General features: G+C 28.0%; 1 protein-coding gene across 2 annotated transcripts in view; it reads right to left on the bottom strand.

Annotated features, from left to right (window-relative positions):
* Positions 1-6,423: 6,423 nt before the first annotated feature.
* Positions 6,424-24,132, bottom strand: part of LOC136071790 (kinesin-like protein KIF21A) — an 89,493-nt gene continuing 71,784 nt past the window's right edge. For both annotated transcript variants that reach the window (XM_065797081.1, XM_065797082.1), the window contains 7 exons: positions 22,013-22,129; positions 21,799-21,916; positions 19,881-19,916; positions 19,609-19,743; positions 19,291-19,417; positions 9,853-9,925; positions 6,424-7,107 (listed from right to left, as the gene is read on the bottom strand). In XM_065797081.1, coding sequence (XP_065653153.1) covers positions 7,023-7,107; positions 9,853-9,925; positions 19,291-19,417; positions 19,609-19,743; positions 19,881-19,916; positions 21,799-21,916; positions 22,013-22,129 — 691 coding nt within the window. In that variant the 3' untranslated portion in view covers positions 6,424-7,022. The remainder of the gene's footprint in view (positions 7,108-9,852; positions 9,926-19,290; positions 19,418-19,608; positions 19,744-19,880; positions 19,917-21,798; positions 21,917-22,012; positions 22,130-24,132) is intronic.

The following is a 24,132-nucleotide window of genomic DNA, read 5'->3' as shown; positions in this document are numbered from 1 at the left end:
TAGTGTCTGGTAAAAATTAAGCAAATGTCAACATCCCTTAACTCCGGCATATCTCATTTATCTAAACAGTACAATATAAGTATATACAAAATTTTTTAATCGATTCATGCAAACTATTTAAAAATTTATTTGAACGAAGTAGAATATAATAAACTAGGAAAAAAAACAAAGTTTTAGTTTCACTGAAATACTTTTTTTTAATTTACATTAGTTGAACAACTGCAAAATTTGATCGCGGCGTGCACCTGTTCGAACCTCATCTTAAGTGTCGTCTCTAACTTGAAAGGACAAGGCTGTGGAAGGTATTACTGAAAAAATTTCTCCCTCTTCTCCGACTTTAATGCACATGTTGTGAATCATACAATCACATATAATTAGTTTTGCCGCATTTTTCACTTTATGAAATCAAATTGGAATTTGTAGAGAGTAAAACCTGTGTTTCAAAATCCCAAAACATTGCTCCATCACTTCTAGTTTTTCGATGTGCATCATTTAACCGACGCTTGGAAGCTGTTTGGTTGTCACTGTAAGGTGAGATGAGCCAATTATTACAGGGATAGCCTGGTCACCTAAGATAACTGCTCCTGGAAAAATTTGCTCACTTCGAACTTCAAAAGCGTCCCAAAGTGTTGATTCACGTAACACCTAAAATGTTTGAAAAAGCAATCTAAATTGTACTAAATGTTCTAAAGGTTAATAGGCAGTGCAAATTATATAACATATTTGTAGAGTATACATTTGTTTCTTAAGTCTTAAAATTTTTTCGAATAAAATATTTTCTAATATTTTGACAGACCAGATTTAGATAAGAAAGTCTTAATATGACTTAATATGCTACAGTAGTTGTAATATGACTTAATAATTATTAAGTCTTATTTATATTAATATCACTTAATATTTATTAAGTCTTATTTATATTACTATGACTTAATATTTATTAAGTCTTATTTATATTAATATGACTTAATATTTATTAAGTCTTATTTATATTACTATGACTTAATATTTATTAAGTCTTATTTATATTAATATGACTTAATATGCTACCCTGGTTTTTTACTCAGATGTTTATTTTTAAACATCTAAGTAAAATATTGTTACTTAGATAATTGATGAATTAACTCAAATTCATTTATTACAAATCCAGTAAAATTAAAACCTATCCTAGAATCATGCCATCGCCCAGGGCCATTAGCGTAAATGTAATAAATAAACAAATCTGGGCCATCAACGCAAAGAACATTCAAGGAATGGAACTGGTGGTGATTAAAGAATACATCTTCATTTTTTGATGGAGGGATGATTGGTATGTGACTACCGTCAATGCTAAGTAAACTACACGCACTTGGAATCTGAGCCCCAGTGTAGAACTTACTGGGTAGGCTGTAAACAGGATCAGGCCAACGAACAACTTCCTCTTGTGAACTGCTCGATGACCAGTTCAGGGAAAAGAGCATATTTAAATTATACAAATGAGAAATATTTTCAACCATACAAAAACCCACCAGTGTACAACACTAGTTTTACAGAAACTAAAAACAAAATTAAAATTGTTGGAATGTTTGCAGCATTTCCAGAAATAATAAATTAAATTTATATAAGCACGTTGAAACTTACTTATTGAGTACAAAATTTTAAACCAGTTAAGTCAAGTCATCATTAAAAAATAATAAAATATACCTTGAAAATGTAGAAATAATTAATTTGATCTCGTAGGGATAACTTTTTGTTTCTGTGAGTTGGATGATGCAGGTCATCTTTAAGTACTTCTTCAAGGCTATTCAAACTGAAACAGGGACTCGGTACCGCTCACGAAAGACAGATTTAGATATATTCTCTTGAAACTTGCGTTCTTGAAACTAATTTATGTTTTAATATATATATATATATATATATATATATATATATATATATATATATATATATATATATATATATATATATATATATATATATACTTATATATATATATATATAATTATATATATATATATATATATATATATATATATATATATATATATATATATATATATATATATATATATATATATATACTTATATATATATATATATAATTATATATATATATATATATATATATATATATATATATATATATATATATATATATATATACTTATATATATACTTATATATATATATATATATATATATATATACATATATATATATATATATGTATATATATATATATATATACATATATCTATATATATATATATATATATATATATATATATGTATATATATATATATATATATATATATATATATATATATATATATATATATATATATATATATATATATATATATATATATATATATATGTATATATATATATATATATATATATATATATATATATATAAGTATATATATAAGTATATATATGTATATATATAAGTATATATATATATATATATATATATATATATATATATATATATATATATATATATATATATATATATATATATATATATTATATCATTGCACTTTTACTAAAGAATTAAACTTTGTAATTAACAATTTGAAATCTAAGAACATACTGTTAAGAAAATACGGTTGGTTTTTATCTGTCGAGGTGGTCTGTCAGTAAATCTTTTTTGAAAATCTAAGAGATCTTCAAGATCTGACTCTGACTCAGAACTGTTTATTTTACAGGGCTAATATTAGTGTATTTCAACAGCAAAAATTAATTTTATAGTGTCATTTTCGATTGTAATTACTGCTAAATTTACTTTTAAATTAAAAAAAAAGCTAATAAACCTCCCCAAGGCCGAGAAGGCCGCTATAGACGAGAGGGCTACTAATTGTGGTTATAACCCACTCTCAACTTTATAACTCTGAAACACGGAGTTTTCTTCTTGACAAGTGATTGACTTATTAACTATTAATACCAACCACAATTTATCAAATCTTAAAAGTTCCCCAACCTTTTATTTCTATTTTTCTTTTTTAGTTTTAGGAGAAATTTTTTTTTAATCTAATGTACTTGATCAGACCTGCCCAATGCTGCAGAATAAAACACTGATTTTATTCTATTCACATCACTGTACAACATCACTGTATAAGTAAGGCGTAAGAGCAGTTAACAAGTTAGCTTACGCTTCCTTCTTTACCAATGTCGCTTATCTATATCAATGCTATCAATGGTTCTGAAGAAAATATCTCGAAGGATGCTTGAAACAATAGTGGCCAAACAACTGTTTCCTATAGTTTTCTATTTGTAATAAAACTAATATTAATATTGCACAGCAGATTAAAAAATTGTCGAGAAATCAAATTGCGTTATTCGCTTTTAAATACGATTTTAAGATGCATAGCATAATTCAACAAATTTTCTGATTAACAAGCCTAAAGCATTTGACTCCGAAAAAAATATTTATGGTGATGTCAACGATTCAATATTTGAAAAAATCATGTCATCAAAGTGTAAAGAAAAAAAAATAATTTAGATGAATATGATAAAGTATTAAAGAATTAAAAAATTGTCTCGTGTTCGATGCATTGAAACACGCATCGTTAAACAATGCATCGAATAACCATCAGAGTTAAGCAATGTATCAAAAGATTGGATCGTTAAACAATCATCAAAAGCATTAAAATAAAATTTATAAAGCATTTATAAAGATTCAAAACTAAAATTTTATTTGGTTATTATTATTTTATATTGTATTACAATAATGGAAAAGAAAGTTTACATTAAAAAAAAAAAAAAAATTCAACTTTTTTTATGTGAAATTGAATTAAACTATAAAATTGTTCACATTACGCATTTTCTTCATCTTTCTTAATTTTTCTTTTATATAAACAAGTTTTTAAACTCCTGTCACCACAGATATTTCCAGCTGTGAAAAACACTCGTTCAGAGCTTGAGAAAGCTGCTGGAATCGCCAATATTCTCCTGGCAAATCGGACATGTTTTGGATACTTAAATGATTGGTTCTTCCACTAACGGAGTATATCCCATTACCAAAAATCAGTGCTGTTGTTAAATCAAACTTCGTCTTAATCTCCGTTTTCAAGGAGGTCTTTACTTCCGGGTTATCAACCACGTTTCGAAAAGTTTGGACCTTCAAACATTCATAAGATCTTCTAACGTATCCATTTGTTTTGTTTTCTTGAGGCTTTATTCGTGTCTACGTCGTTATGTCTTGTTGGTCATCAATGAGGGATTGTAAAATGTTGAGTGAGTGGGTGTTTCTAAGTTTGGAAAAAAAAATGTTGAAATTTGCTTCTTTCAATAAAATCTCGGTCATGTTGTACCTTTGCCCAATGGCATGCAATGTTGATTTTTTGTAGCGTGAATCCAACATGTTTGCATTTGCGTATTTTAAAATTTCGGAAAACATGTTATTCATTTTTAACAAGTAATGATCAGCGAATTCTTTCATTATGAGATCGGGTAGATCATAAGATATTAGCTGCAATTCATCTTTCAGATCAAATAGTTTGAGAATGACATCGACTTTTGAGACCTCATTCTCTGAACTTGCAAGGTTGGAGAATACTTCAAATTTTGTCAATAGTTCAATCTTTGTCCTCTCTTCATCTGATTTTTTGTTGACTTGCTTTCGTGAAACATAAAGTTTTTTCCTTTGTGAAATTTTTTGCGAAACAAAAATTCTTTATCTGTGTTTCAATTGTTTAACCTCCTCCTCATCTGGTATTTTGTTGACTAGCTTTTGTAAAACATCTTTTACAAAAGCTAGTTATTGCCTTTACAAAAGATGTAAAGGTTCTGTAAGGAATATAATCGTAAATCTAAAAAAAACTAATGTAAGTAGTTTTATATCTTTTTATATATTATATTTTATACAACGTATCGTTAATTGTACAGTTAAATATTTTATACAACGTATCGTTAATTGTAAAACAAAGTATTTCAAAAACCGATCTCGCAGAAGTAATCTAAGAACATAGATTGCTTCTGCGAGATCTATATACTCAAAGCCTTCTTGAAACCATACAAAATGAAAGTATCATAGCGATATCAATATATGGAAACTACACAGGTGTTATAGCATATGCTGATGACACCATACTTCCTAGTTCTACCCTGTCTGGAATTAAAATCTTATAGCAGCTTGTAATATATACACCAACGTAAATTGTATGAAGTTGAATGCTTACAATACCGAGTTTTTGTTCACATGAAAAAAAATGAATTGCAAACTGCACGATAATAGTCAATCACCAACAAACAAAACTGGATGATGAACTTAATTATCTAGGTTTTATATGGGATACTAAAAGCTTTTCTTTTACCTCATTTAATCGTTCAAATATTGTTCATAGAATATTAAAGTTCAGAGCAGTAATCCCAATTCTTATTCAGTCTGGAATTCGCTTTGGTCATTCAAGCTCTATTGTCCAGCTATGTAAAACATTAGCGGTTCCGGTAGTTACGTATGATCTTGAACTTTGTGATTATAAAGACGTATTAATGCAAAAGCTTGATGTAGTAGAAAGGAATGCACGCAAGTCACACATCAATGTTTACGAACATAACAAAATTACATTCATTCTTTGTTTTACATCCAAGATGTATCAACAATCGTACAACAAAACAAGTTAAACTTATTTATTCGCATATTGAGCTATTAAACAACCTTATTATAATATGTACAATATCCATAATATATCAATATTATTGATATATTATGGATATTGTACATTCGCAGTTCGAAAACCAAACCGCTAGGCACCCTTTTTTGGATAATGTCATAGGTTTATGCAATCGAAATGAACTAAATCTAAAGTACTTATCGCAAAACAAAAGAAAATTATTGTCTTAAAAATATAATTCCTAAATAGGATATTGAAAGGTTAAACTATACAATTGTGTGCTGGAACACGCGAAGGAAAATCTTCAAAGATATTCTTGAAGTAAATATTCCAAAATAAACTTACTTCCTCTCAAAAATGTAACTTTATAATAAAATGTTTTAACTAAAACTTACTTAAGTTTTAGGTTTTCACAATTTTTAAAATGATTATAAATTTTATTCATATTTTCACTAAGTAAGCTCTATAAGAGCTTAGATAATCTTCGCATCGTTCGCAGCATCAACAAGTGAAAAGTAATTTTCATTAAGTAAACTTAAATTTACGCAATTTTTTTAAGATTTCAATAAGATTTTTAGTTAAGCGAATAACATTGCAATACTTCATTTTATTCTTTTCTAAAAGCTAAACCTTTTTTTTTTTTTTTTTAGTTTTACATTCTTTACATTACAATTTTTCTATTATCCAAAACATTTAAAATCATTCTTGACACCAGCACAAATATAGTTTTTTTTCTTCAACGTGTTGAACTGGAGCTGCAAAGAAGACCCCCTTCTAACTCTCACTACAGCACAAAAAAAAAAAAAAAAAAAAAAAGGCAATAGATATATTAGCGTTGGGATAAATAGCAACAACAATTTTAAATAACTGTTCACATATTTACAAAAGCTTTAAATTTTCAAAAAAATTTCTAAAGCTTTAAATTTTACAAAAGCTCAAGTTCTCTTGTTAATATTTTATCGATTAAAAATAAATTTATTCTATAAAACATAAAACTTACAAAATATAAACATTTTCCTAATATTCGTAGACAAATCAAATGAAAAAAACAAAAACAAAAAAAAACACTATGAATAGAGTTACGATACATTCATAATATTTTTTGTAAAGAATTTTTGAATCGAATATAAAAGATATGAAACATGCAGCCAAATTTTTTCAAACTATATAAAACCGCAAATAAAACTTTTAAAAAATTTGCGAGAAAACACCAAACGTGAAAATTCTTAAAAAATTTTAATAAATAAGCAATACTATAAATTCTCAAAAATTTTGAAAAACTTGGAAACATATAAATTAAACAGCGACTTTAAAAGTTTGAGCTGCATTCCTGGGTTTTTCACGAATCGAATTTTACAAACATTTTGAGTGTCTCGTAAAGCTATTTAGTTCAAATTAAAAACACATATGTAACATATGTGCGGTCAAGATGCCTGTTCCTGTTCTTCTTTCGAAGATAAATCCTCCAGTAGTACAGGTGAAGGTTTCCAGATTCGAATTAATCGATCACTATAAATAAACGTTAAATAAACTATATGAACAAACAGAAGATTTAAGGGGGTGAAACTAACTAAAATCGATTACATTACATATTTTTAATACGTACCTTATCACAGGCTACTTAAGTACAACTGGGTCATTTGAGTAAAAAAATATATAAATAAATTTAAAGAATGTATTTAAAAAAATATATCTTTAAAAATGATTTTAAACACCATTTTGATTATCAGTTTGAAAATTTTTTGACGATCAAGGTTTTCTTTTTAAAATTGAGTTTTCTAGTTCCGAAAAGGTTAAGAGCAAAAAACCGAAAAATGTTTTTCGAGAAAAGAATAAAAATGATTTTTCACATCCAATCACATCACATCCATGCTAAATTAAGTAAAAAGTAAATAAATATAAGGTTTTTGCTATCTAAAAACAAAAGTGACATTCGTTACACACATTTGTTAAACGTGAACAAATCATCGCAATAGTTAGTAGTAATTTGGTATCTACAAATCAAAGTAAGTTTCCTTCAACCAGTATACCAATCAAGAATAGCGTCAGGAATAGGATTACGGTTTCAGAAAGCGATTAAGTCATAAATCAAGCATCAGAAGTACCAAAGACAAAATAACAAAACATTTCAATACACTTTTAAAACAATTTCTCGAAATAAATATCAATAATAACTTTGTGTAACTTGCGGTATTATGACGAAATCGGATTTTTCTGGCAACCAAGGAAAACAGTACATAAACTACCGATCTGGCGCTAAACAATCATAAAAATTGCTACACAGACGGTAATTGTGTTATCGCTTCCGGCACCATTCTGCCACCATTTGTAGTTTATAAACCAATATAACGTCTATGAAAAAGTTTGTTTTTAGGGAGATCACCATACAACGATTTTAAAACATCCATGTCGGGTTGAATGGAAACAATTTACTTAATGTTCATTAAAGTATATACACCAGCGATAAAACTGATGTCAGGTAACTAGTTGGTCAACTTAAGTTGATTAGTGTAATAAAATAATTAATTCATTGGCTGTAATTATAGATATTATTTTAGTTTTGGACGAACACGCCACACACGTTACTTAGACTGTTGCACGTATTTGACATCAGGTCAATATGTTTACCGGCTTATTCATTCCAAATACTTCAACCGACTTGTAAAACTAATTAAACGAGATAGGCGCAATTTACAGCAAATTATTTACCTGCAAATTTCAACAATTTAATAAGTTTCATTTAAATACAAACTTTTTATGCCCAGTGATGCATTTATATAAATCGATGGGCTTCAAAACACAGTTTTGTTTTCAATAGACATAAGGAAAATTATCAATCAAAATTACAAGCTTAAACATATTAAGTACCATATTATTCTACTCCATTATCTTCATACAAGTCTTCATCTTCCTCAATCTATTTTATCATCTTGATTCAAGTCTGCTTCATCTTCCTCAATCTATTTCATTATCCAAATCTCAGTCTACATCACTACCAAACACAAGTCAGCATAAAATTCCAACGATTCAAAAGTGAAAGCAATTAAAGAAATGCCAAACTGAGTTCTGTTAAGCTTGAAATGAAACTCAGCAATATTTAAAAAAATCAAACCATAACCAAAAAATTATAAGGTGCAAGAAATATTGCAAAGTTTAAGAGGTTTTTTATGAAGTTTTTGCCAACTCAAAACAACATGTTTTGAAGCTTCAAGTTTAATTTGTTAATCGCGTTTATTGGAAAATACTAATTAGTAAAGTTTTTTTTTTTGCATAGAAAAATGCTGAGAATCATCTGAAACAACTTAAGATTAATAAATTATTTTTATTTATTAAATTTATTTATTTAATTAATAAAGATTGATATAATTTTTATAACATCTTAATTTTTATCAAAACTTTTATAACCCATATTTTTATTCCCCGATTTTAATGTCAAGGTTTCTTAATAAAAAAACTTGACTAATTTCTTTCAACTTTTACATTAAAATTTAGTATAAAAAACTCTCTATAAAAAATTAAAAAAATAAACTTGAAGATTTTGAAGTATTAACCTTTATCACGGTGTATACTGCAATACAAAATATATAACCAAATTGTGTTTCAAAAAAAAAAAAATTTACAAAAAAAAGTATAATATTTTTCAAGGATTTATTTTAGTTATACTTTATATATATAATATTACATATACTATTATATGTATATATATATATATATATATATATATATATATATATATATATATATATATATATATATATATATATATATATATATATATATATATATATATACATATATATATATACATATATATATATATATATATATATATATATATATACATATATATACATATATATACATACATATATATATATATATATATATATATATATATATATATATATATATATATATATATATATATATATGTATATATATATATATATAGATATATACCTATTTACTTTATATATATAACTAAAATAAAGCATTACAGAATTTTAAATTCTTCCATGCTTAAATGAAATTTTTTTCTTAATTTTAATTATACTTTTTTATTTACTCAAATTAAAAAAGGAAATTATTTCAAAAAACTCGATATGATCATTTAAAACAACCTTACATCCTTATAAACACCCTTACAGCCTTATGACACACCTTTACACCCTTATATACACTCTTCCAACCTTAAAATCTTAGGTTTAGTAAGCAGATTAAAAAACTAAAATTTGATTGGTTAAAAAAAATTACCTAGATGCTGTAAAAATCCGAGATTCATCACACTTGATGGCATTTATGCTTTTTCCATGAGCCAGCATTTCACCTTTTAAATAACAAAAAATTCATTAGTTATGAATTAATTTAGACAAATTAAGACAACAAAAAATATTTAAAAAAGATAACACAAAGATAAAAAAAAATATTAAAAAAAAAAATAAAACAAAAATATATAACAAAGTTTTACTGGTCAAAAAATGTCACTATTTTTGTTTTTTCAACCTTTTTTTTTAATAACAAAATAAGAGTTAGGTCAAAATTATGGTCAGCAGAATATACTTGTACTTTTAAAAGCATTTGTATTTTGCCAAGGTTGGACTAAATCACAATTTAAAAAAAAAATAATAAAAAAAACAGACTATTTTGATTTAAATCATATTTTTAAATTTAAATTCAAAATTTTTTAAATGAATTTTTAAGTATTAAAAGTAACATGATTAAGTTTTTTGTACATAATTCAATGGTCAAACAGACTAAAAGCAAACTTAAGATTTTAAAACCATATCTTTTAATCTTAAGCTTACACAAATCTACACTCTATAATTGTATGAGGTTTTTTTGGATTTTATTAAATTTGAATTAAAATTTTTTTTAATTGACAAAAATTATATATATATATATATATATATATATATATATATATATATATATATATATATATATATATATATATATTGCTTGTGTTTGTTAAAACTAAAGTGACTCTAAATTAAATTTTTTTTTTTTTACAGAAATAAAAATATTTTTAATTGATGATTATGTTGATGGATATTTTTTTGTGCAGTGGAGCGTTACTTGCAGTATTTATTTTTATGGCAGATTTTGCTTCATTAATTCTATAAACACAGTTGTGTTTATGTTTTATTTTGTTCTGTTTTTAATTATGACAAAAAAAAAAAAGTTTAATAAAATAATTTTTATTATTAAAAACATTCATAGAAGAAATAATTGATTAAAAAAGATATCAAAAAATAAAAAATCATTTCATTAAAACCACTGATTTAAATTGGCCAATCACAATTGTCTCATTTTAATGTAATATTTTCAATGAAGTTCTCATTCTGACGAAATAACTTTCTTGTTTCTAATGATATCCTTTTTCTAAATTTTTTCATTTTTGATTTCTCATTTTAATGTGATATTTCTTGTTATATGAAACATGTACCAAGTACTCTTGAAATTCTTATGAATAAAATTTAATACAATTTTTAACCAAAATATTAGTGCATCTAGAGACTGAAGTTTATATAAGCAACTTATTACTAACATTTATATGATTATACATCTCAAAGTTTTTAACAATATTTAATTAAATTTTTTTTGAGTTTTTTATTTTATTTTAAAATGGTATTACAGAAACCCAATCAAATCATACAATATTGTTCGGTTCTCATTAATCATGTAATATAAATCAGTACAATATTGGATCGGTTTTCATAATTTTATTTTTTAAATATTTAAACTACTTTATAAAAATTAAATATAGCACTATAATGCATTTAAATATAACACTATAATACATTTAAATATAACACTATAATGCATTTAAATACAACACTATAAATAACTTAAATAAAACACAAAATATTTTATACTTTATGTTAACATTTGCTTTACAATCCATAGGAAAGATTATTGTTGTATTATTCATCCCTCGCAATTACCTTTTAGATCCAAACTTTGTTACTCTTGAGACTATGTTAGGTAAGAAATAACAAAATACTGGCATTAGTTTTATAATTAGTTACATAAAACACTGGCATTAGTTATATAATTAGTTACATAAAACGCCATTTTAATGTCATCGTAAGTTTCTCGCAAATAAACAGAATGACCAATTGGTACTGAACCAAAAATATTTTCATTGTGCAATACGAAACATTTGAGTTTCGCTTTGAGCTATTGATAAAAAGTCAGCAAATAAATTGACTTCTGAAAAAAAGTTAACAAAGGTTTCATCTCTTGTTCTAAAGTAAGAAACTTTTGTAAAGTTTTTTTCCTTTAAATGTGATGCTTATACTTATGCTGCTTGCTTAGAAGTCATTCAGTCCTGAACTAAATCATTCAGTTCTATCTGTCTAAAACACTGAGGCAAATTGAATTGTTTAGCATTAGAAGAAAAGTCTAACAAATCTAGTAAAAATTCTTCTGTTTCTGTAGCAGACAAGATTGGTTCATCTTCTGACAAAAATAAATCTTTAAAAATTGAAAATGAATCTTTTTTTTTTTTTTTTTTTAAACAACTTTGCTTCCAACAAGGCTGCAGGCAGCCACTAATTAAAGTTGGAAGTTACTGAAATAAAAAAGATGAAGATTGTAAAGCAAGATAACGATTGATGGACGACTTAAAGGATTGCAAATTATATGAATCAGAAAAGCAAGATAAAGGAAGCGAATTCCAAAGAGCTGATGTTCGAGGAAAAAAACTAGACGAATAAGCGTTTTTGGAGCACTTAGGAACAGTCACAGAAAAAGGATGACACTTAATTAAATGATGAGTAACACGAGAATGAATTTTAGTAGATGGCACAAGAGATGCTAGCTCTTTAGAGCAGTGCCCATTATAGTATTTGTAGAAAAGAGAAAGAGAAGCAACATTACGATGATGTGACAATGGTTGGAGGTTGGCTGCAAAAGCAGGTCCAACTATGTTTACAATGCGTTTTTGCACCTTGTCTAAAAGAGAAAAGGCATCATTAGAAGAACCGCCCCAGATATGGCAACAGTATTCCATACAAGGCCGGATTTGAGATTTATAGAGATAGAGAATAGAATCCAAAGTAAGAAAGTGTTGAGCTCGATAAAGAGATACAACCTTAGCAGATGCTAATTTTGCAACTGATTTGATATATGGTTTCCAAGAAAGATCGGAAGTAAGAGTTAATCCTAGAAGATGAAGAGTAGATGACTCATCGAGTACATCACTGTTCATAAATATAAAAAGATCTAAATTATTGCAATAACGATTGGCTGAAAAAAATTGAGTTTTATCTGAATTAAAGTTCACCAGCCACTGTGAGCCCCATGCTGTAGCAGAAGTGAGATCCTTTTCAAGCTCAAATGCCCCCTCCAAGCAATCAGAGAGTGTTGGTTTCTTATCATGACAAGAATAAATGGTAGGATCAGCAAACAATGCCACCTTAGATGTAAAAATATCTGGAAGATTGTTAATGTAAATTAAAAAGAGTATAGGGCCAAGGATAGAACCTTGAGGAACCCCTGAAGTTACACAATAAGAAGAAGAATGCTGTCCATCGAGAACAACTTTCATGCTACAATTGGAAAAGAAGAATTCAATAATCTTAAAGATGTTGCCGGATACACCATAAGAAGAAAGCTTATGGAGAAGACCAGCATGCCAAACTTTGTCAAAAGCTTTTGAAATGTCAAGTGCGATGGCCTTAACCTCTCCACCTTCATCTAATGCACGATAAAACCTATCAGTTATTACTGTTAGCAAATCAGCTGTAGAATGAGAAGATCGAAATCCATATTGATGGTCAGAAAGTAAGTTATTAGATTCAAGATGAGAAACTAAGTGTTTGTTAATCAAAGATTCAAAAACTTTGCTTATGATAGGAAGAAGACTTATGGGACGGTAGTTAGACGAATCAGATCGCTCTCCAGAATTTTTGAAGATAGGGATAACAGATGCTGCTTTCCAGCAGGCTGGAAAACAAGACTCTGATAAGCACTTGTTGAATAGTTTTGAGAGTAGAGACGACAGCTCCGGAGAACACTTCTGCAAGACAATAACAGGTATGTTGTCCGGGCCACAAGCTGTAGAAGAGTCTAGGCAGGAAATCACTTTAGATACAGAAGCTGGAGTGATATGAATGTCAAGCAATGGATCAACCTGTTTGTTGGCAATATCGGGTAGAACGCAACTAGTGGAATCAAGAGATGATATTGATGAAAAGTTTTTAGCAAACAATTCAGCTTTGTCTTTAGGTGAGGTGACAAAGTCTGAACCATACAAGAGAGGTGGAATTAAAGATTTGCCCTTATTATTGATACTATTAAAGATTCTCCAGAAGTCACGAGAGCCTGATTTTTGAGATGATATACGAGATTTCATGACCTGAGAATAGCGGGTTTTGGCGTTAGACAAAACTTTTTTACAATTGTTTTTAGCAGTAATAAACAGACATCTGTTTTCTGGAGAGTTGTTTTGCTGATAAATATGGAAGTAACGGTTTCGATTGGCAATCGCAGCAGCACGGCGTGAGGAAAACCATGGAGGAGAGTGAGGCTTGACCTGGAATCGTCGAGAGGGAACAAAAGATTCAATGCCAGCCTGAATCCACGAAGTTATGTAAGAAGCACATTTGTCGACAGGAAGACAAAAGATTTCTACCCAAGTGCCATCACGAAGAAAATCACGGAAAGAATCCCAGTCAGCTTTACTGTGGTTGTAAGAGGTTCGATAATAGGGGGATTCAGGTGATGAATGAGATATTAGTTTTAAAGAGATCAAACTGTGATCAGAAGCACCTAAGGGGGAATGTGGAGAAACTGAGCACTGACTAGGATCAGAAACAAGACATAAGTCGAGTAGAGAAGGTAAATGATTCGGGTTGTCAGGAAAGCGAGTTGGAAAGTTGACTATTTGAGTTACGGATTGAGAAAGGTAAAAGTTGTGGGCTTTAATGCCTGCAGAGTCACTGCAAGTGACTAAGAGTCACTGCAAGTAAACTAGAGCCAAGCCATTCAGAGTGGTGAGCATTAAAGTCACCAACAACAACTATATTAGCTGATGGATAAAGAGAGAGGGCTTGGTCAATATGATCAGAAATAACGTCAAAAAGAGTGCAGTCTTGAGATGAAGGAGAGCGATATAGAACAAAGAGAAAGGCAATAGAGTGAAGTGGTGCTAAACGAAAGCACATGAAAGAGTAGTCTGTGGATTCAAACCTAGTTTTACGACAAATGGGTGAATTCTTACAAATGTAAATGCCCAGGCCAAGCATGTGACTATTGGAGTCTTTACGAATTAAAGGAAGATAACCATCAACACTACAATCACAAGATGAGACAGCCGAACTCAAATTAGTCTCACAAAGAGCAAGTAGGTCTGGTGAATTTTGCAAGAGATAAGACTCAACAGAAGAAAAGTTACTTCAAAGACCAAGAATATTAGTGAATGATAGGCTTAGAGAACTTGGTGATGATGATGGTTTTTTGTGTTTTATAGTTTTTGGTACTTATTCATTTTTAAATTAGATTGAGGAACTTGACTCAAAGCATAGATAGTACTCAGAACACCATTTAATAGCCCAAGCAATTGCCTCATTACCACTAATAAACCCTAAGCCATAACAAAGGACTCCAAATGTGGCCTCCGCAATGCACACCAAAAGTACAAACAGGGACACTATCCATGCACAACATGACACTGTTAATACTTTGATATTTTCAGCTGTTGATGGAATCAGCCTCTCTGAGAGCTACCACAGAGTTCGGGAAACCTGATTACCAGCCGGCCTCAGAACCATAAAACTGAGTTTTAGAGCTGTACCCTCATTAGGAGATAATAGAATGGGTTGCCTAGTCATAAAAACAGAGACACAAGCAAAACCCATGCATTGAGTCAAGATCCAGTTTCCAATCCAGCATTCAACATCCTAAACTGGAAACAATGTATTAAAAATACATCTGTGCCAGCCTAATAGAAGAAGAAGGGGTGCGAGGCTGGTCAACAGATAGAATCTGTTTACCCCTTAAGTCTTTGCCTAGGAAGACAGTAGCCGGGCGCATTTAACATCTGCCCAAGATGAGTATTTTTGTCGAGACACCATCTCTAGCCTTTACTCAACCAAGAGCCCCAAGGCAGGGGGTGTTTTAGGCAGGGGGTGTTTTAAATCAGAGTTGGCATCTCCTAGCCTTTGCCTAAAAAGGCGTATCCTACAAGGCAGCAAGACATGAAGCAGATTGTACTGGGTTACATGTTACCAGTAGCAGGATAACCTGATCTGACCTAAAGGGTTAAATCTCATTAAGGGTTAAATCTCATTAAACTGGTCTAATAGTAGAAGGAATATTGGGCTAAGCTATTTTTTGCCTCTTTATTTTGCTAATACCAGTAGTATCAAAAAGACAAAAAACAGCAGTCGTCAAAGTGATTTAGCGGTTCCCACCAAACCATGAGGACTCCAAAAGGTAAATTCTTTCATTTTCCTTTCGCCCAATCTTAAAGACTTTCTTCACAAATATGACACACAATATGCGGAGCCCACTTTTTGTCTTGGTTGCCAAGTTTAATATCAAAATACAATTTATATGCTAGTTTTACAAAATTAGTAATATTTCGCCTTTGTTGAACAAGTGCATAGCAACCACAGATATAACAGAATGAGTTAGGATTATGCCTGCACTTATGTTGATTTGAAGAAGCCATCATATTATACATTTGATCTAATAAAAACAATGACATGGTTACTTTTGTTAATAACTATTGAATAAAAATACCTATGAAAACCATAATTAAAAAAAAAATTCATAAATTGGTTATTGCAAAAAAACTAGAGCTTGCCAACAAAAACAGACTTTATATTTGGATTCAGCGTTTAAAAATACATAAAAATCAGTTTAAATATCTCATGCAACAGAAAAAAAGTTTTTTTCTGTAGACCTGTGTTATTTATTAATCTAAGCCAGAAATATTCCAAAGATATTTCTCATTTAGATTATTTGTTAACTTGGAGTATCACTAACATTCTCTGACACCTCGTCACAATCTTGCTAATATATTTCACGAGCTTTTTCTGTTAATTTAAATCCAGTTTCAAATTCATATTTTAGTCTAGTTTAACTGAAAAGTGGCTTATGTCAACAGTTACATTATTATAATCAATCTAAATATTGTCTAAAATTCCTTCTCAAAAATTTTAGCACTTGGAAACAAAACGACACATTTTTTTTCACCCTGCATTAAATTTAAAAACTTAAGAAATCTGATATTCTGACAATCAACATGAATTTGACTCTTTCTATTCTATTGCTGATTTTAGTAACAATAATAGATGAAAGATTTTAGCAAAAAAATAGAAAAATATAACAACAATAACAAATATAACAAAGCTTATAACAACAATCACTCGTAAAAGTACTGAGTGCCAACACCAGAGCTTCTTCTCACACTATCATTGAAAATATGAATCTGATCAAGTAGACTCTAATAATGCATGCAATTGTTTTACTTGTGAACCTCTGTTTTTGTCTCTTTTAAGTTCTTGCAAGTAATGTCCTTGTCAGAATTGATTTTTCTATTTTTTTTAACTTCAAAAAAATAGAATTAAAAGAAAAAAAACTTAATTTAAAGAAAAAACAACACATTGGTAATATTGTTAGAGCTGTTTTAGAAGCCTGTGAACCTCTTTTATGTCATTCTAAACATTTTTTTTCTTTATTATATATATGCTATAATAAAAATGTGCTCGATGGGTTGCATGTTAAAAAAATGTAGACATCTTGATGGTTTAGGTGTTTAAAATGTGTAGACCTTTTGATGAGTTTGGTATTGCTAAACCCAGATCTAAAAAACAGCCCACTTAAATCTTAAGGAGAGGCTGTTTTTTTAATTTAAGTTCTTAAATCCAGATCTTTAAAACAGTCCATATTAAATACACTGACAAAATAAATATATTAACATTATTTTATTCTGCATTATTCTTGTTACAAAAAAAGCAGGGGTTGTTTTACAATCTACAGGTGCATTTACAAAAAATGAGATATGCTTCTGGATTCAACTTTTTACTAATTTTAAATATTTAAACTTTCAAGACAAAAGAACTTTAACATTTAAAACATTAACACATTTAATAGAAAAAAAGCTGGAAATTTAGTCACAGACTAGCTCTTTACCATTTCGTCAGTTGAGAACCAAGAGGGCTTATGTCCGTTTTTTGTGTTTCCAAGAAAATCAAATTTTAAAATTTAATTTGTAAAGACTTTCTGCCGGAATGTCCAACTTATGGTCTTTAAAATATTTTAAAAATATTTTTAAAAGTTGTATCATTCTTGAGACTAGATTTATTGGACAAATACTCAACAAATATTGACAACAGAAAAAACAGAAAATGTGGAAAATGTGGTACTTGGCTGATGACCTCTTGATACTTGGCTGACAACCTCTTGGTTCTCGGCTGATGATTTGACAATGAATGTTTTACAATGAGGCTTACATTAAATCATTTTGCAACTATTTCTTGAAAAAAACGTTTTTTCAATTTTAAAAGTTACAAACAGCTGAGAACAAAAACAAAAAATGTTTATCCTAGCAATTAATGTTATTTTACAATTTAATTGGGATTGAGTTTAAAAATAAGACTAAAATAGATAGGGGATTGCAATGGCTTTGCATCCAAAAGGTATTAGTTTATTAAGGCCCTCACTATGCCAAGTTATGAGTCTAGCATGTTTGTTAAAAATGGTAAGGATTTTTTCTAGTAAAAACTTTGAGAAAGTTTTTTCAATTATTTTTAAAGCTGTGCAGTTATATATATATATATATATATATATATATATATATATATATATATATATATATATATATATATATATATATATATATTATATATATATATATATATATATATATATATATATATATATATATATATATATATATATATATATATATATATATATATATATATATATATATATTTAAACAACTTTAAAAAGTATTCTACACAATAGAGTGCTCAATGTTCTTAAAAGAACAGAGCAACTATATATTAGTAGAAAATCACTTAAAAATTTTTTTTTTCCATTTTACACTGTGTTTCATCAACAAAGATTCATCAGAAATGAATCTTCTGAAATTGATTTCTGATGAATCTTTGTTGATGAAACACAGTGTAAAATGGAAAAAAATTTTTGTTAAGTGATTTTCTACTAATATATATATATATATATATATATATATATATATATATATATATATATATATATATATATATATATATATATATATATAAATCATTAGACTGAATAACTAACAGATCAAAAAAAAAAAAAAATAAAAAGATAAAAATAATCAATACATTCTTAACATAAAACTGTTTCATAAAATGCTAAAAAATTTTATAACTTACAGTTAGTTAATTTCATAACTGATATTTAGTCTGATAGCTAAAGTTAACTTTTAACATTTTTTTCTCTTGCAAACTATTAATATTTATATATAATTTCCTCATCATTTTCATACTCAATAATCTTACAACGTTAATTATTCTTAACACATTTTTTTCTACTAAACAGAACCTTTTAATAAAATATTTTGAATTATATTAACACACTAGTCAACATGGCTGATGGTTGAAAAAAAAAAATATATATATATATATATATATATATATATATATATATATATATATATATATATATGCTAATTTACAAGTGATATACCTGCTAATTTACAAGTGTTTGCATTCCATAATTTTACAACGCCTCTTCTATCAGAGCTAATAAGTATATTTTCATTTGGTATAAAATTTAAAGCTGTAACCCAATCTTTATGTGCTGCTGTAAGATGCTGAAATTATAAAGTCAATTATTATTTACTTTTATTATTCAAGAAAAACTCTAAACACAGAACATATTAAAAGTAATTTAAAGAACAATATTTATGTATAGTTTTTTTAATGACATTTACAAATTTTTTACAAAATAGTATGTAAAAATGGAACTTCTTGAACATAACACAGAAACTAAATAATATGGAACCTCTTCTAAACGATGGTTAGTGAAATTCCAACGCTTTATTGTATTGTCTCGAGACCCACTAAACAAATATTTATCTTTCATTGCAAGTGATTGTACACCATCATAATGAGGTGGCTCCAAATTTTGACGAGGCATCTAAAAGCATTTAAACGCATTTTTCTTGACTTTTTAGTCCAAAAGTAGAAGATAGATTTACAGAGGGAAAAATTATTCACCTCAAATTAATTGTAAATTAAATCAAAAATTGTAAAAACAACTTAAAAAAAAATTACTTGGCTTGATGAAACATCATCCACTACTTCAAAAATCTAAATCATATAAGTTTAAATTACTTAGCAGATATAACTTTGGAATGAACAACCACAGACAAGTAAGATGTGATCATTAGGTTTTAAGAAAAAAATTGTCACATTTAATAACATTTTATTATTAACTTTTATTAACACAATAATTGCAAAAAAATTGTAGCACACAATTAATTAAATTTCAGCAATGCAATATTTTTCTTTTTAGTCTATAATTAATTAATAAATAAATATAGTTATAACTACAAATGAAAGTAAATAAAGTTAAAAAAAATGTGCAGAATAAATAAAAAAACAAAAACAAAGAAAAACCTATTATTGTAAAAATTTTTTTGCAACTTTAATAAATTAAATTTATACTTTTTTACACTTTTATTTTATCTTTTCCTAATTATTTAAAATAATTGAATAAACTTTATTATTTACAATTAAGGCATACATATTTGGCAAATAGTCACACAAAACAATGGATTGCTAAATGCAATAAATAAGTAGATATACGCAAACAGTGAAGCAATGCCTCAGCGAAAAATTAGTTATCAAACAAAGCAAATTTTTATGTTTTAAATATTTAAATTTCTGTTTTTTTATTTAGTTATACAACTTATTTAAATTTTTTTATTTATTTGTCTTAAAATCATGTCATTTAATATTTGTATATGTATTTAATATTTGTATATACAAGAAAAAAAGAAAAAAAAGAAAAAGAAATAACTATAAACTGCCTTTATGAGACAAAAGTCTTATAAAGTCTCATTGATCTTTGTTTAGAGATGTGTATAGAGATGTTTCTTATTTATGTTAGAGATTTGTTGATTAAATTACTTTTAAAAAACAAATTTATTTAAGAGCCAATTTGATCAACTATTACAGAACGAAGATTCATACTTATTAACTATGAGAGACTTAAAAAAAAAACACAAATTATAGCAAAATATATATTAGAAAAATAGATAGCAAAATTAAAAAATAAATGCAAAATGATATGGAGTGTCAGAAAAGTAAATGTATACATAAAAATATACATACACCTATAGACCAATTGTTTAAAAAAAAATTATGCAAAAAAGATGGATTTAAGCTTATATCAATGAATAAAAATCTATATAAAAACAACAACAAAAAAACAACAAAAAAACAAACAAACAAAAGTGATATATTTAGCAATATTTGCATATAGGAATGTGCGTAAGTCTGCTCTGTTTACGTTGTACAGTAAAGTCTTGTAACTTACATCAGACAGACCAGCCCAGTCAAACACCAGATTACCATAAATTTAACACCCAGGCATAGATTTATGTTTGAATCTAAAACAAACCCTGTTGTATTTCAGAGAAAAACATCTTCACCTTCTGTGATGAGTATAATCATGTTAAAAAAGTAGTTGTGCTCAATGACTTTGAAATCCTATAAACAACTTGAACAACTACCATCTCCCTGTAGTACCACACTTAACATGTTTTACTGCGCAGCAGCATTGTTTATCAAGACCCTGTCTTGAGTGCTGTAACAACAATTATAAGAAAAAAAGTGTAGTCTCCTTTTAGTCCTTGTAGCCTCTTTCACTGTAGTAACCTTTTTTGGGAGATAAATACAGTTTAAAAAAAATAAATAATTTTTTAAAAATAATTCAATTAAATTTGCTTAGACTTGAAATCTTAAAAAATATAAAAATTAAAACTATATAATATTCAAAAAAAATATATATATAAGTTAAAACTGTGTGAATATATATATATATATATATATATATATATATATATATATATATATATATATATATATATATATATATATATATATATATATATATATATATATATATGTAAAGACAAACAGTTTTTCTTATAATATGAAAAATTTCAATCAAAAAGTTTAAACTTACTTTAATAGAATGATCTTTTGAACCAGTGATAATATTGTCATGATTATGACCTGTTTCTGCTACTAACAAACATGTAACAGCTCCAGTATGTCCAGTCAATTTACCAATAGTGCTATATCTAGAAATTTTGAGAAAAAATTTTATGTCATCTTTTTAAGTTCTAATAAACTTAAAAATCTTTCTAAAACACATATAATAACATTGAAAATATTACGTGCGCAAGTCGATCATTTTGACAATGTTTCCAATAGCAGAATATAAAACAGTACCCTGGGAATTCAAACCTAGATCCATAATGCTAGCATCACTCATTGACTGTAATAATCCACTACTATAGCAACAATATTTAAGAATTAGCAAAAAAATTAATATTTTAAATATTAAAAACACAAAAATCTTTGAACAACACAACAAAATACAGTGAATGGAAAATGGTAAATGGAAAAAAGGAAAAACAAAATAAAAACTTATTACTTTTAAAAAAATTAATAAGTTTCAGATGATGATGATTTGTCTGAAGAAAATATTTCAGGCTTTTCAGATGATGATGATTTCAATACAATGAGCCATCAATATTAATACCAATGTTAATATGTTAGTAATAATGTTAACGTGTTAGTGATAAACGTCAAATACTCTGAAGATTGAGAGGTTAAAGAAATTATGCACAAGAAAAAGCAAATAATGCTGTATAAAATCATCATAATAAAACTACAAATAAAAAATCAGGCATGATGGCATAATTTTTTTCCTAACCCATCATTCTAGAACTCGTAATTTCTTTTTAAAAACAGATTTTCCCTTTAGAATTAATCATCAACACAAAACTTTATGTTAATCCTTTTTTAAAAACCAGAAAGTTTACAGTACAAGATCTTAAGTACATACCATATGATGATGATACAATAGTTAACTTTGTGACTCATTTTCCTGAAAACTCTAACTGTTTACCTTCACTCCTTGATTTGATCTCTAACCCTAGCCTGTGTTCAGTTTCTCCTTTTTCTCCCTCAGCTGGTTCTTACCATGCAATGATCTCTATATATCTTTCATATCTTACTTCTTCTTTGGACTCACCCTATCATTTCACTACTTACTACTACCTTAAAGCTGATTGGGATTCTTTTCAAGAATTTCTTTATGTTAGTCCTTGGGCTGATGTCTTTTCTCTCTCAGCTTATAAATGCGTCTCCTATGTAACCTCCTGGATTCATGCAGGAATGGAAGTTTTTATTCCTTCTTGTCGGTTCCAAGTCAAGCCCATTCTATTCAATGGTGTTCACCCTCTTGTGCAGCTGCTATATCGAATTGTAACCATTTTTTTATCTTTTTTAAAACAACAACTCTCTTGAGAACAAACGGCTGTTAATTATTGAAAGAAATCTATGTAAAAAGGTGCTGACTGATGCTAAGTTCCATTATCCTTAGTTTACTAAATCTGATATCTTATATCACAATATGAGTTCTAGAGACTTTTGGAAAATCTTCAGCAGCATCACACATTAGATGGAGGCGGAGAAGCTAGGGCTATTACTCTTGACGTATCTTAAGCATTTGACAAAGTTTGGCATACTGGTCTTCTCCTTATACTTGCTTCATATGGTGTATCTGGGAAAGTTTTTGAGATTATCAAATCATTTCTTTCTAACTGCATTATTAAAGTCATCCTCAACAACAAACACTCTTCTTCATTTCCAGCAATTTCTGAGGTGCCTCAAGGTTCTATACATGGTCCTGTTTTGTTTCTTATCTACATTAATGATCTTTCTGACAACCTCATATCTAAAATAGCTCTTTTTGCTGATGACTCAACTTTATACTGCTGTCTTGACAAAAAGTCTTTTCTTTTTGATCGCTTAGAACAGGCAGCCGATCTCCAATCTGATCTCACTTCTGTAACAGATTGGGGCTTGCAGTGGCTTGTGAATTTTAACTCCAACAAAACTCAGCTGTTTACTGCAAACAAGTATTGCAATACTGTCGACATTCCTATATTAATGAATGGTAAACCTCTTACTGAGTCCTCTTCTTTATATCTTCTTGAATTACTGTTCACTACTGACCTTTCATGAAAACCATATATACAATCGATTGCTAAATTAGCATCTGCTAAGGTTTCTTCTCTTTAGTGTGCTTGCCGTTTTCTTACTCCTGATTACATTCTCTGCCTCTACAAATCTCTTATCCGTCCCTGTATGGAATACTGTTGTCATATTTGGGCTGGTTCTTCTAATAGTAAGTGACCAGGGTTGATATTTGACCAGGGCTGGGGCCAGGTTTGATAAAATATAGCTGGAGCTGGGTTTGTGACCGGGGCTGCATAAACATTTATAC

Source organism: Hydra vulgaris, chromosome 05, assembly GCF_038396675.1.
Source record: "Hydra vulgaris chromosome 05, alternate assembly HydraT2T_AEP".
In the NCBI taxonomy this organism is placed as follows: domain Eukaryota; kingdom Metazoa; phylum Cnidaria; class Hydrozoa; order Anthoathecata; family Hydridae; genus Hydra; species Hydra vulgaris.
The sequence above is the reverse complement of the archived record's forward strand: the minus strand, read 5'-3'. Positions and strand labels throughout refer to the sequence as shown.